At 38.4% G+C, this 12,879-nt stretch overlaps 1 protein-coding gene across 2 annotated transcripts in view; it reads right to left on the reverse strand.

Annotated features, from left to right (window-relative positions):
* Nucleotides 1-12,743, reverse strand: part of ACAD11 (acyl-CoA dehydrogenase family member 11) — a 29,658-nt gene extending 16,915 nt beyond the window's left edge. Inside the window, exons 1-13 of one of the 2 annotated variants that reach the window (XM_035549827.2) lie at nt 12,504-12,743; nt 10,760-10,859; nt 10,374-10,499; nt 8,689-8,850; nt 8,310-8,474; nt 6,938-7,085; nt 6,223-6,344; nt 5,424-5,530; nt 5,159-5,282; nt 3,022-3,099; nt 2,505-2,643; nt 2,286-2,393; nt 1,020-1,118 (exon numbers count right to left, since the gene is read on the reverse strand). In XM_035549827.2, the coding sequence (XP_035405720.1) occupies nt 1,020-1,118; nt 2,286-2,393; nt 2,505-2,643; nt 3,022-3,099; nt 5,159-5,282; nt 5,424-5,530; nt 6,223-6,344; nt 6,938-7,085; nt 8,310-8,474; nt 8,689-8,850; nt 10,374-10,499; nt 10,760-10,859; nt 12,504-12,640 (1,615 nt within the window). In that variant the 5' untranslated portion in view covers nt 12,641-12,743. The remainder of the gene's footprint in view (nt 1-1,019; nt 1,119-2,285; nt 2,394-2,504; nt 2,644-3,021; nt 3,100-5,158; nt 5,283-5,423; nt 5,531-6,222; nt 6,345-6,937; nt 7,086-8,309; nt 8,475-8,688; nt 8,851-10,373; nt 10,500-10,759; nt 10,860-12,503) is intronic. The other variant, XM_050709252.1, reaches the window with a different exon arrangement.
* Nucleotides 12,744-12,879: the final 136 nt, after the last annotated feature.

The following is a 12,879-nucleotide window of genomic DNA, read 5'->3' on the forward strand; positions in this document are numbered from 1 at the left end:
TGCCCTAATTATTTTGATTAGGGGTAAGACAAACCAAATGATGCTTACTCTGCAACATTTACTTTCTTTTTATAACTCAGATAACTCACACAAACCATTCTATGATTCTATGAACTCATTTTATGAATAATATTTTTCTGTGCATGACCTGCTACAATACTTTTCCATTACTTCCTTAGGAACTGCAACACACAGTTGGGAGACTTTGTCCCACAGCAAGGGTAGCAGCTAGCAGTCAAGTGACACTTTTAGGTCAAGAGGCTAGATACCATACCTGCTTTTGCCTCCAGTTCTGTGGTACTAGGAAAGAGAGCGAGCCCAATCTTCTGGTGAGTCTAGGTATTGCACAAGAATATCTGTGTAGGTAGGGGGCCCACACAAAGGTACACAAATGAAACATTCGAGTTTCATTACAGCTAGTAACTCAGTTAGCTTCCAAACTCCCAGTGAATGACGATTTTCCAGAATTTACCACTTATGTTTTGGTAAAAAAAAAATAAAAAATAAAAAAAAGGTACTCCGAAATCAGGGACATTTAACACAAAGTCCAACCCACTGATTTTTCTGGGAAGTTTCTGGTACGAAAATCACATGTGAGATGCAGTCTATCAGTGTCACAGACTAGATTAACAATCAGCCAGAAGCTGCACAGTATACTCAAACCTCACACACAAGCTGCCAAAAACATCTTCATAAAAACAAAGCTTAAAGACTACGACCATAAATGTGAAAGTTACCAGATGGACAGAGATATACTTTGAAGGGTAACAGCAGCAGTCACTCTGGAAACTAAATTGAGAGGTTCTAAAATGGACCCAAAAACCCCAATGGGACTCAAGTCTTGGACTTTCACAGAACAAAAGCTTGATTCTACTCTTTCCGTTGTTTTACCTTCTATTCTCTTTACGCAAGAAGAGTAAATTTTCCATCTCAGAAATGGAAGACAAACATTTCAAATTTTATCAGCTCTTGTAAAGAACTGTAGACATAGTCATTCTTTGTAGGGTTTCTGTACTTACCACTGCTCCACCACTTCTTGCCATTGATCACGTAACTGTTTCCATCTCGCTCAATGCTGCATTGCATGTTGGTTGCATCACTTGAAGCCACATCAGGTTCTGTGTTAAAGGAAAAAAAAAAACCAACAAATACACCTCACTGGATTAAATATACAGGTAGTACCACCACAAAAATATAGGGATCTAGACATACTCTAAAGACAGCATCGCTGTTCTGCTCCCAGCAGAAAAGCTGTTTTCAGAACCTCACTCTATTAGTGATCAGAGGTATTCTATTTTCTAATAACATGTTATTCGTAGCCACTTTAAACTTGCTTGTTTTTGAACTCAGACTACTCTTTATAGTAAACATCCTTCTTCCTTCCGTGATGTTTTTAAATCCTTCCCCTTCCCGATGTACTTACAGATAACAGTCATATCTCAGCCTTCGTTCTCCTAGACACTTGTCAAATGAAAATACAGAAATTCAAACTATTGTGATGGATCATGAAATAGGTTACAGAAAGCAGTTGCCAGCAAGGCGTTGTCATTGATCATCTAGAACAGGGTAGGCCACCTTCTTTGAAGTGAAAGCATCTTTCTCCTCTTGGGGAACACAGTGACACAGGAATTGCAAAATAAGAGACCACATCTGCAAGACAGGGTTCTCTCAACTCCTTCTGACACGGGAAGATAAAGATTTTGACACCACACGTTCAAAAGCTACCTTCCTATATGAAAAGCCAGGCTTTCCAGAAATGCTGAATACCACAAGCTTTGAAAAGCAAAAATGAATACAATGCTGATCTACAGACAAAGTAAATCCTTCGTAGGTTCTCCACTTTATCTTCAGGTTATGCCTTAAAACATCCACCTGTGACATACTGTGAAACTACAAAACTTAAACCAGAATAAACATACTTATATTTATATGAATGTTTCTGGGGAACCCCCCACATTTAAAAGAACAGGATAAATTCTATCATAAATCTGGTTTGTAGAATAAAATACGTTTTCTACTACTCAAACTAAATTGAAAGCATATGGAAATGATAATATGGTAAAATACGAGAAATAGTAACTACCAGGAAAGGGCAACAAGGGTGTTTCACCTTGCACTCAATACCTTAGAGGTGATTTCATATTCAATCAGATTCACAGATCCTGTGGAAATGTCTGTATGAATTCATTAACATATAACAATTTGCCGTTTTATACTTTTTGCATGCGTCATTCTGAAATTTCTGCCACTTGCTTCTCATTTTCTTTTTTTGAGAAAAAAATTACCTGTCATGCAGAAGCAAGAACTGATTTTCCCTTCTAGAAGAGGCTCCAGCCACTCTTTCTTTTGATCTTCAGTCCCATACACGTGCAGGACCTCCATGTTTCCAGTGTCTGTAAGAAAGGAGCAGTCATGTTTACTTTTTCAGACACAAATGGTAAGGCATAAGATGCCCAACTTTTTAATGTTCTCAGTGCTGTAGTTAAAGCACAGGGTTTGCTAACCAGGTGCGTGACAGTTGAAAACCTCAGGAGCAAAGAAGCATTTCCCTGTCTCCTCAGCTATTAGTGCATAGTCAAGCTGGCTGAGACCACTGACATCTGGGAGAAAAAGGTTCCACAGACCTTCTGCTTTGGCCATTTCCTGTTCAGAGAATCAGCAAGGAAAAACATTAGCAATAAATCTTTAAACAGCAATTAAATTCTGGCTTGCTGACCATTTTCCTCCCTCCTGCCTAGCATACTGTCCATTACATCTGATGACTTTAACAGCTATTTTCAATGGGTATGGTTTTGAATTAAAGTTCTGACATACCCCTCACAGAACTCACTTTTGCTTCTCTCATTTGTATCTCACAATTCCTTTTGCATCCTTCCTTCTTCTTTTCCTTTCACTGTTCCTCATTCTGTTTCTTTTCATGCAGACAGAATAACTTCTCCAGCACAATAAACCAACATTTCTTACAATCCACGTCTGTTTCTTTTACAGCTAGGGTGTTCAAGAATATTTATTATCCCATACCTTCAGTCTCTCAAGCACTGGCGGTTTCTTCCATTTTTCCTCAGTATTTCCATGTCTAGCATAGTATTCTATTACCTCCTAAGAGAAACAAAAAGTTGCTGTTTAAACTAAGAACATGTGTAACATACACAAATGTTGTTTTCTTTTTCGCAGCTACACCTCGAGGAACCAGTATAAAATATTCAACACAGCTTTTAATTATATAGTTGGTTTCATTATAAAACGTAAAATACAATTCAAAATCAAACTGCAATTTCCTCATTTCGCAAGACTTCAAATGCATCATGGAGATGACCCCAGTCAATATGTTATCACATACATGGAAATGGTTTAGAGTGGTTTAAAACGCATGCTGACAAAGGTAGAAGGCAAGTGTATTCTGATGATAAACACAACTCTTAGCCAACAGTACCACCACACAACAGGAATGAACCCAAAAGTAAAACAACAAATAAAAGTCTGGTGTACTGACACTTACGAGTCAGGCTTCTCATCACAAAATTCAGGTGTGTAAGCTAGTTGATTTTTTTTTAATTTGAAATAATACTTTTTTTTTCTATCAAAATTACTGCTTAACAGATTATGTAATCAGTCATTCCAAGCGTCAAGGATTAGTACTGTCTAACTGGCCCAGAACTTGCTTTAGAACTAATAAATTATCACCCTTTTCCTGCAGATTTTACAAGTCCTGGCTTGCAATTCCTGTTATGAGAAATAACTTATAAGCACAACTCTACTCATCTGCAAAACTTCCATGGTTATTTGTGGTTTGTTTTTAAAGCAAGTACACCTAATTATTGCAAGGCTTCCTTGGGCAATCCATAACAAATTACCAACAGACTTTTAGGAAACCTTGGATATAAAGTATTTCTGCTCTCAATTTTTCTTTGCAGATGCATTCATAAGTCTTTTAGATTAATATGTTCTCTGCACTTCTGCTTGACAGCAAAGAGAAAAAGAAAAGAAAACACCACACCCTAATAATCTTAAAATAGGAGATATACAGAGTCCCGGAAAAAAACAGCAACACGCTATGATGGAAGTTATGCACAAATACTTTACTGAGCATTAAGCTTTCCAAAACAAAACAGTGCAGGATACTTTCAGATGAAAGCAAACACAAACAGATTAGCTTGTCCCATCATATAGTCAGCATTAGCTGAGAGAAATGGCTGAATAGATTAGTTACAGAAGCAGAAGTCAGTGGAACAACATGCTTGTCCCCATGCTAGATGGGCATAAATCAGTTCCTCAAACTTAATTGCAAAGTTTCTAACAAGAAATCCAAAGATAGCCATGTTGCAATGCACAGAAACAGTGGTAGCCATGATGCAATAACTAGTATGATCCTTAGTGATTAATCACTAAGACATTCTGGTTACTCACAATTTCTGTACAGGATAAAGATAGATATGTGATGTACTTCTTTTTTTTCTTTTGCCACATCTGGTGTGACAACACAGCAGAATTAAGTATTTTCAATAAAGGATGCCAGAGTACCCATAAAAAGAGCTTTAAAAATATATTTGGGAGAGGCTAAACGTCCTGGCCACAAAGATGTGAATTCTATATCAATTAAAATAATGGGAAACCAAAGTGCTGTCCTGATTTTGCTTCTCTCTGGAACTGAAAAGCAGATTAATTCATAAGAGAAAGGGAGACAAAAACCTAATTAGGATTTTGAACTTACGAGGTTGAACACTGTCTGTGATCTTCCTAAAGAAAAGTAGCAGAGCACCTATGTGCCTGTACAACGCTAGAAATAAATAAGCATCTTCATCTTGGTACGTAAGAGTTCTAAGGTTTTTGTTAAAGGTATGTTAGAAAATTTTATTTTTTCTAAAGTTTTTCTTTCTTTAAGAGTACTTCTTAAATCTTGAAAAGTTTAAAAAGTAACTTTTAGTTTTCATTAACAATGCATACAGCACTTTACATCTGCAAAAAAAATTCATGTAGACTATAAGGTTTTCTGTTAACATTTTGCAATGCCACAAACATCAGTGCATGAAAAACAAGGCAGTTCTGGGAAAAAAAAAAAAGCAATACAGGATGATAAGACTTCCATACATAGTTAACATTTTTATAAACTCTTCTCATAAAATACTCATTTATAAATAAGTTTACAAAAAGCTTTTACCTTCTCAGCTGGATATACATGCTGCTTCATGAACTGCTTTACTTTCAGCAGAATTTCTTCGCCTTTCTTACTCTGATGGAACAACTCTCCAGAAATTCTGTCACGCGTGCTGCTGAAAGATGATCTAAAGAACATCCAACGTGAACATCCAAATGTAAGACCTGATTTTCCCTTATGATAATATAAGCTGCCTTATACAACCATTTACATAAGGCATTGTAAAAGCTTTGCCTTGCCTTTGACTGGTAATTTAGACTACCCTTACCTTTTTGAGAGCTCTAACCCTTTTTCTGCCAAAGGCTGCACCATCTTAGCAAATTCATGACTATTCTCTGCAGAAGCATTTCCAATGAGATATCTAGCATACACACCCTACAACGAAAAAGAAAGGCATTTGTGGTATAATTAAGCACTTTAAAATGTCTCTGTTTTAGATTGGTGAATTCTTCAACTGCGAAATTACACTTATATGTACATATTCTTAACAGGAAAAAAAATAGCACCCAAACAGATTTTACAGCAATATATTGATACTGCTTTAGGTCCATTTCTGATATAGTGGAGAGGCTGAGCCCACAAAACAAAAAGAACCAAAGCTAAAGGGGTTCTTAAACCCCAAACTGAAGGAAAATCACAAAAATTAGTAGAGCAAAAAGAGTATGTCTACACTGATACTGCGAGCAAGCCCTGCCTGTCCCTTAGGCCAGCTGACAGCAATATACATGTATGATTATTATCCACAACCACATTAACTACACACATATACACTCGTAATCCAAATTAATAATAGGTAGCTTATATCACATTTGGTAAGCTGATCTTCTGCTGCAACTCATAAAAATATACTCATGCCTTACAACAGCTGAATATCTAACGCAATGTACTTTATGCAGAACAAAATCTATGCTAGAGAGTTATCAGTCATAAGCATCTAAGATACTGCTTCTACAGGAATAAATTGAAATAGGTTTCCAGTTATTTAAAAAAAATCTTACTTTGAACAAATATTACTGACCTACAAACACTTGTAATAAAAATGTAATGTCAGAAAATGTGAGTGTTACCTGCGATATCCCTGCCATTTTAAAAAATGACAAAGCAAGAAAGAAATTGAAGTTGGAGAAAGTAGTGCTAATACCCCGGCAGCGGAAGTAAATAGAAATCAGTTCTTCAAATGAGGGGTTTGCTATCCAAAAAAAAAAAAAAAAAGAGAGAAGGAATATGTTAGGATGCTCAACGTTTTCTAGGATTTTTCCATCTTATTCTTCAAATATTTAAACAGCTTTATCAGCTTTCTAAAACATTCCGTTAATATAGTAAAAAAAAAAAAAAAAAAAAAGATTTATCATTTCTCATGTCCTGAGAGGTAGAGAAGCAAAAGGAAACATGTCAGAATTCCAGATAAGCATAACACTTCCTTACTCCTCTCCGACCTCCACTCCAATCAGGAAATTATTGCACCAGAGTTTATTTTATTTTTTTAATTATCAACATAAATTTATATTTAAATTTATGTTTGTCTCCATTATCTTTAAGAAAGGTTCAAAGTAAACTTTTATTGAATTAACATACTATGGCTCAGTCATATTCTATTTAAACAGAACTACCTTGAACTTCACTATTGGCACATCTACAGTGAAGAAAACTGCAGAAAAGTTCTCTTCAAGTGCAGAATGATGTATTTATTAATTTAACTTTTAATTAGTGTTTATAAAAGTAACACATCAAGTATGTATCAACCACAGAATTCACGATGACAAAAAGATTATAATTTCATACCTATAGTGTCTTTGAAATTGAAGACAGTTCCTTGACCTAACCCTTTAAGAGATGTAGGCCAAAAGTAGAACATAGTAGCATAGGCTAAATCTGCTAGAGGATGACCGGTGGTTGAAAGTTCCCAGTCCAGCACTGCCAAAACGCGAGCCTTAAATAAAAATAACAAAAATTTAAAAAATAAAGATAAAATCAGAAATAAAAATAAAAGCCTCAAGTGAACGATCAGAACAATAGAAAACTCTTCATCCACAAATGTACAACACACTTAGTATCCAAGATCTTTACTGAGTTACTACGTGTTTAAAATTAAAAACATGCACTGTAACTGTCTACAGCAAGAGTAGTTCCATTTAGCACTTCATAAAGGTCTGCAAAAAATTAACATTCACACAGTGGCAGAAAACAAGGCCTTTTTCCAATGAAAATCTGTTTTAAATTCTACATTTTTGAATAATATTCTTCCTGTCAGAAACTTCTCAACTGTCCTAGTCTTAAACCATGTACAAAAGACTTTCCTACATGGCCGTGCCTGCATATACAGAAACAGTTTCTACAGATTGTTTAAAAGGACCTGTATATAGTTTGGTCAACTCTTTCGACCATAGCACAAACTGCTAGGAGAGTCTGCACGACTGCCAGATTCTCTGTTCATGGAGTCAAACAGCATATTTAAGCCTACAGTCAGATTCTATCAACTGATCTACGCACAACAGTGGGAATTGTTGGGATCTGTTGCTTTTTCATGGTGCAAGCCACGAACTGAGTCAGCCTCCTTGCCGCAAGTCAGTCCCCTCTGCCAACTCTCTTAGATTCCTGAGGAGTTCCTGGACCACCCAGGGAACAGATGACAAAGGGGACCCAGTATGCACACAGGCACAACCCCAAAAGCCACGGAGATTAACTGAAGCCCTAACACAGATTTCCATGGGCTCTGAATCAGATTCTTAAGCAGCTTAATGAGTCTTCAGTAAGTCCTTCAGTTGCACTGAATTCAGTATGATTTATTAATGTAAAATAATTTTTTTCTGGACTTTCAGGTAGGCACTAGAGCTAATGAACGCATTAGGTACCTAAGTACCGTACAAAGAGCGTGGGGAGGAGTTAAGTTCTCCTCCGTTTCTTTCGAAGATGTATAGTCTAAATGTATAGAGGATGGAATTATTGTTTGTATTAAAATTTGCAAAGAGAGTCAATCGGTTTTGAATGATAGCTAAGGCAACGAATAACTGGATATCCATGTGCACTTCCTCTCCATAGTCTTTACACTGATGTAGAGCAAATCATGACCAAAACACCTCTGTATATGCTCTATTTCAAGTATAAACAAATGGAGAACCGAAAAGCACTAAACGTACAAATATGTTTCAAATACCTCTGTTGGGTGGAAAATGATGTTATCTATTCTAAAGTCTCCATGAATCAGGGTTTCTTCATTATCATCAGCTGGCAAGTTGTTTGCTAACCACTCAGCTAGCTTGTTCATGGCAGGAATATCTGTATGAGCAGCCGCATCATATTGTCTTTTCCAAGTTGATACCTGAAAAAATACAAACATTTTAACAGTGTTACAGAATTGATCTGAATGTAGCATTAACTCTAAACTGTGCATAAATACTTGAAATAAATGAAGATGTCTAATAACCAAAATATGATGGTTACTTTTACAAGTAATTTAAAATTAACAAATTAGCTTGCCAAACAAATAAATGTTCAAAGACCTGACAAAACAAGAATTTTTCAAAAAGCTGTACCTGTCTTCTGCAGTATCCTGGACCTCTGCCATATTCTTGGAGACCCAACGACTGCAAATCAAAGGAGTGCAACTGGGCCAACGTTTCTATCATTGCAACGTACAACGCAGAACGCTCTGCTGGGCCCACTTCTGGCAGCGAGAGGTCTCGGAAGATGCGACCCTAGAGACATCGTAAATCAGATATTTGGTGGGATGTACACAGCAGATGAAGAGAAGTACAGCTATATATTTCAGGAGCCAAAACAAATGCAGTGAACCGATACTTCCTGTACAATCTAAAATTCCTTCCTTATTTCTTTTATTCTTTGCCCATGACAGATGAAGGGATTCACAGTAATCCCAAATCATTAGTATGCAGGGTATCTATTGGAAGCCAATTAAAATAAAAGATACATGTTCAGTAGATAAAAGTCTGAACTAGAGCACGCAGAGATCCTCAAACTTGAAAGTACCGCCAAAAAAAATAAATGTTACTGTATTGTCTCTGACAACTACCATTCCCCCACACATCCACTCTGTGAAATTCTTCACAGCTTTATTATTTTATTAATCTTGATTTGTGACTAAGATGGAGGTTAACTTCATCTCCAGGAACTGGCCCACAAACTCTTAAATTTCTAATTTCCTAGTCAACCTGATGATAGAATAATCAAATTTAATACATTTATTTTTTTTGGATTATTAGACAATTATTAAGATAAAGTATCAGAGATAACCCACAACACTGCTAGCCAAATCATATTTTTGGACTTAACTCACCAACTTTTTTTTTCTTAATACACTTCAGTGTAAATATATATCAAACACATTTATGTGATAGCCCATAATCTTCCCACTTTCCTTTCTTTTTTGTACGTGCTCTTGATTTATACAGAGATCCACACCTTTGAATGCTTTTCCTTAGAACTCAAATTTCACACTACAGGTGTCCCAGAACACGTAAGAGACAACTGGGAATTTTTGCATAGACATGTTTCTCAGGGCTTCAGCTCTTCATGGAGTCTAAACTTCCCAAAGCCCTGGACTGTCTACATGTTGGCACACACCTCAACTTGTCAAATGAGCAAAGGCAGACAGAAGAGGAAGTGATGAAAGAGATGAGGCCTGAATTCAAATCCTTGTCCCACAAGAAAAAAAAAAAAAGACGTGATACAGCAAACTTAAACTCTGAATTACCCAAATCTAGCAGAAATAGTATCAACTCAGCTACGGCACACCTACAGTGATGGACCACAGAGCTATGCTACATTCATTCTGAAAGTAGTGCCTGAGCTAGAATCCTGTTCAGTTTTAAAGAAAAATATGATGGTATATAATTACTATTTCCAGTAACAAATATGTTCCAGAACATCCAAGAATTTTGTATAACTTTATAGCTTGACTGTTTTCCCTCTGAATTATGTGTACATTTTTCACAGCAGCAATATGGAGTCATTTCATGACATTCTTCTGAAAGCTCAAATGAGAAAAGTTTAAATAATGAGCAGAATATTTTGGAAGAGATGGAAATAAGCTCTGGAGAAGCTGAAATCACTAAGAATCTCTGTCAGCTAGCACTTTTTAAAAATATGACAAGATTATTTATATTGGTATTCGCTCGTATGCTTCAATAAGTTTTAGACAATTTAAAAGCAGCTTGTAGTAGGGAGAATGAAAAAAAATCTGTGACATTGGCTGACCAACCTGCACATGCTGCATTACATAAAATTCTGTTCCAATGACAGAGACATCACTGCAATACAACAGGGGCTCAGGGACTGGAAATCCAGCTGCAAATAAGGCTTTCTGCACATGATATTCTCTGTCAACCTGAAGAAGAAACAGAAAGTTAGATTCAGTGAAAAGCTCCTAAGCATAAATCATCATCTCACTGAATACATTTAATGACAATCTATCCTCTTAAGTGTTTAGTTAAGCGTACAGCACAGAAAATTGGAAACGATCCCAGTAATTCGCTGCACACCTAGACATATCCAACAATCACTGCAATACACTGCGCCATCATGTATAGGAAGAACTTAACGCACCTCCAAAACGGAGCGAGGAGCTTGCTGAGAAATGTTGCTTACCTTGTGAGCTCTAGGTAAAAGGGGGCCATGAGGCTTCTTCCTGAGCACGTAAGCCTTCTCACCCTTCCGAAGATAAAAGGTTGGATTTGACTGGCCCAAGCTGCACAGAGAAAGATTCTAATTACTTACAATTTCAAGTACTTGCAAATCTGCAGGCTTATAATGGAAATGGTGCAAAATTGTCTGTGACGAGGCCTGAACAAAACGGCAAGACAATGGAGACTGTTTTTTTTGAAGTTTTCTTTCAAATATAGTCTTAAAAAGAAGCAAGTGATAGCCCACAAAATCAGAAGTCAGAGGTCCTGTCCCTGCCTAAAAGAAAAATGTCTTCTTTCACTGTGGAGAAGTCAAAGATATTCAATTTGTTCTCCTGCAAAATGGAGACAGCATTTACCTCTCTACCCTAAATAGATATTATTAATGTGTTCAAGGTTTCAAGCAGAATTCATACTTGCCCATTACTGTATTGTTCCTTGGTGAGCTCCATTTTTAACAACGTAAGCATAGAAAAAGCTTTTCATATCACTGATGGATTCTAGCACCAAACCCCACTGCAGGCAGGGCTGATCATCTGTTCTCATCCATATGCTATGCTTAGGAAACTGCCTATAGCAACTGTGAAGTTCTGAAGAATGAACGCTGCAGTGACAAGGAAAGTACACACTTCAATCACATGCCTATGTAAAAGAAAACAACCTAGTTAAACCATTCATGACACCTTGTCCATCAGATCCTAATCAAGCTCATCGATCCTCATTTTCCTCATGGCCCTGAGCTCACCTACATGCCACCCCCTCCTCATTCTGGATCATTTTCAAGACCTATTCTAACTTAGTCCAATAAAAGATTAGACAACTATTGGAAAACTGAAATCAAGTGAATGCTTGTCCTCATGTTTCCCTGGACATTTCCATTCTCCATGAGCCTGTTAGAGTAGCTTGACAGGTGTACTGCACAGACAAATACCCTGCCTGGCACAAAAGAGATTCAGATTAGCTGAAGACCTTAGGTGCAACCACAAGACAAATAACACAGCAAAAGCATTAAGAATGGCTTTTTTTTAAATTTATTTTTTACTATTAGCTATTCTCTTTAGGTCCCTCCTGAAGTCTCCTTGACCGTAGTACCCATGAGAATTAGGGTACAGGTAAGGATTCAGTGGATGTTTTATATTTGGTTTAGAAGACAATAAAAAATCGTCTACTGTTTCTTAGAGATATCTGCAGATAGAGTGGTTGAGGATGTGTTTCCAGTGGAATTAACATGGTGTAGGTTTTTTGAGCTTATCTTTTTAACAGTTAGCTCCTGATTTGAAGTCACACCGCTACTTTGCAGAACCCAAATGAGCTGAAGCTCCCATAAAAATGCATTTTGGAGCCCACAAGTGGAACCCCATCAGTGCAATACATTGCTTTGAGTATTAATAAGAACCTCAGCAGACAGTATTTGTTTCTGTGGCAAGCCTTAGGCTTCTTATATCGATTTCGGGAGCCATTTACGTGCACGTTAAGATTTTTTACTTGTTGAAGCAACCGCAGAGCAATCAGACAAACCAATATCTACGAGCACGGGTCGGACACCAAAGCTCACGAGCACTCGGGGCACGCTTCGGGGATCCAGGCAGGCTTTTCCAGCAGCGCACCGCTCCCAGCCGTGCTAAAGGTCCCCGGCTGCCCGGCGCCGAGCTTTGCCCCCGCGGCCAACGCAGTTCGCCAACGGGGCATGGCGAGAGGCTCCCCCTCACCTGTACTGCCTGACGGCCAGAGCCCCCTCAGGCTGCTGCGGGAAGCCGGCCAGCCGGCGGCACAGGAGCCGCTCCAGCCGGCCCGCGTCGAAGCGGTGCTGAGCCCGCACCTCGCTGGTGCCCGGCTCCGCCGCCATCCCGGCAGCTGCGCCGCCGGCGTACGCTGCGCACCCTCCTTCCGCAACGCTGCGCAAATCACGGAGCGGTCCCGCTCCCTCCCCCCACCGCGTCCCCCTACGCAAATCGCGGAGCGGCCCCGCCCCCGGCGCCGCTACGCAAATTGCGGAGCTGCCACACTCCCGCTAAGCAAATTGCGGAGCGGCCCCGCCCAGTGTTGCCGCGGCAACCGCGGGCTGCTGGGTCCGTTAGGGAAAGC

The sequence above is a fragment of the Cygnus atratus genome, chromosome 2 (genome assembly GCF_013377495.2).
Source record: "Cygnus atratus isolate AKBS03 ecotype Queensland, Australia chromosome 2, CAtr_DNAZoo_HiC_assembly, whole genome shotgun sequence".
NCBI lineage: Eukaryota > Metazoa > Chordata > Aves > Anseriformes > Anatidae > Cygnus > Cygnus atratus.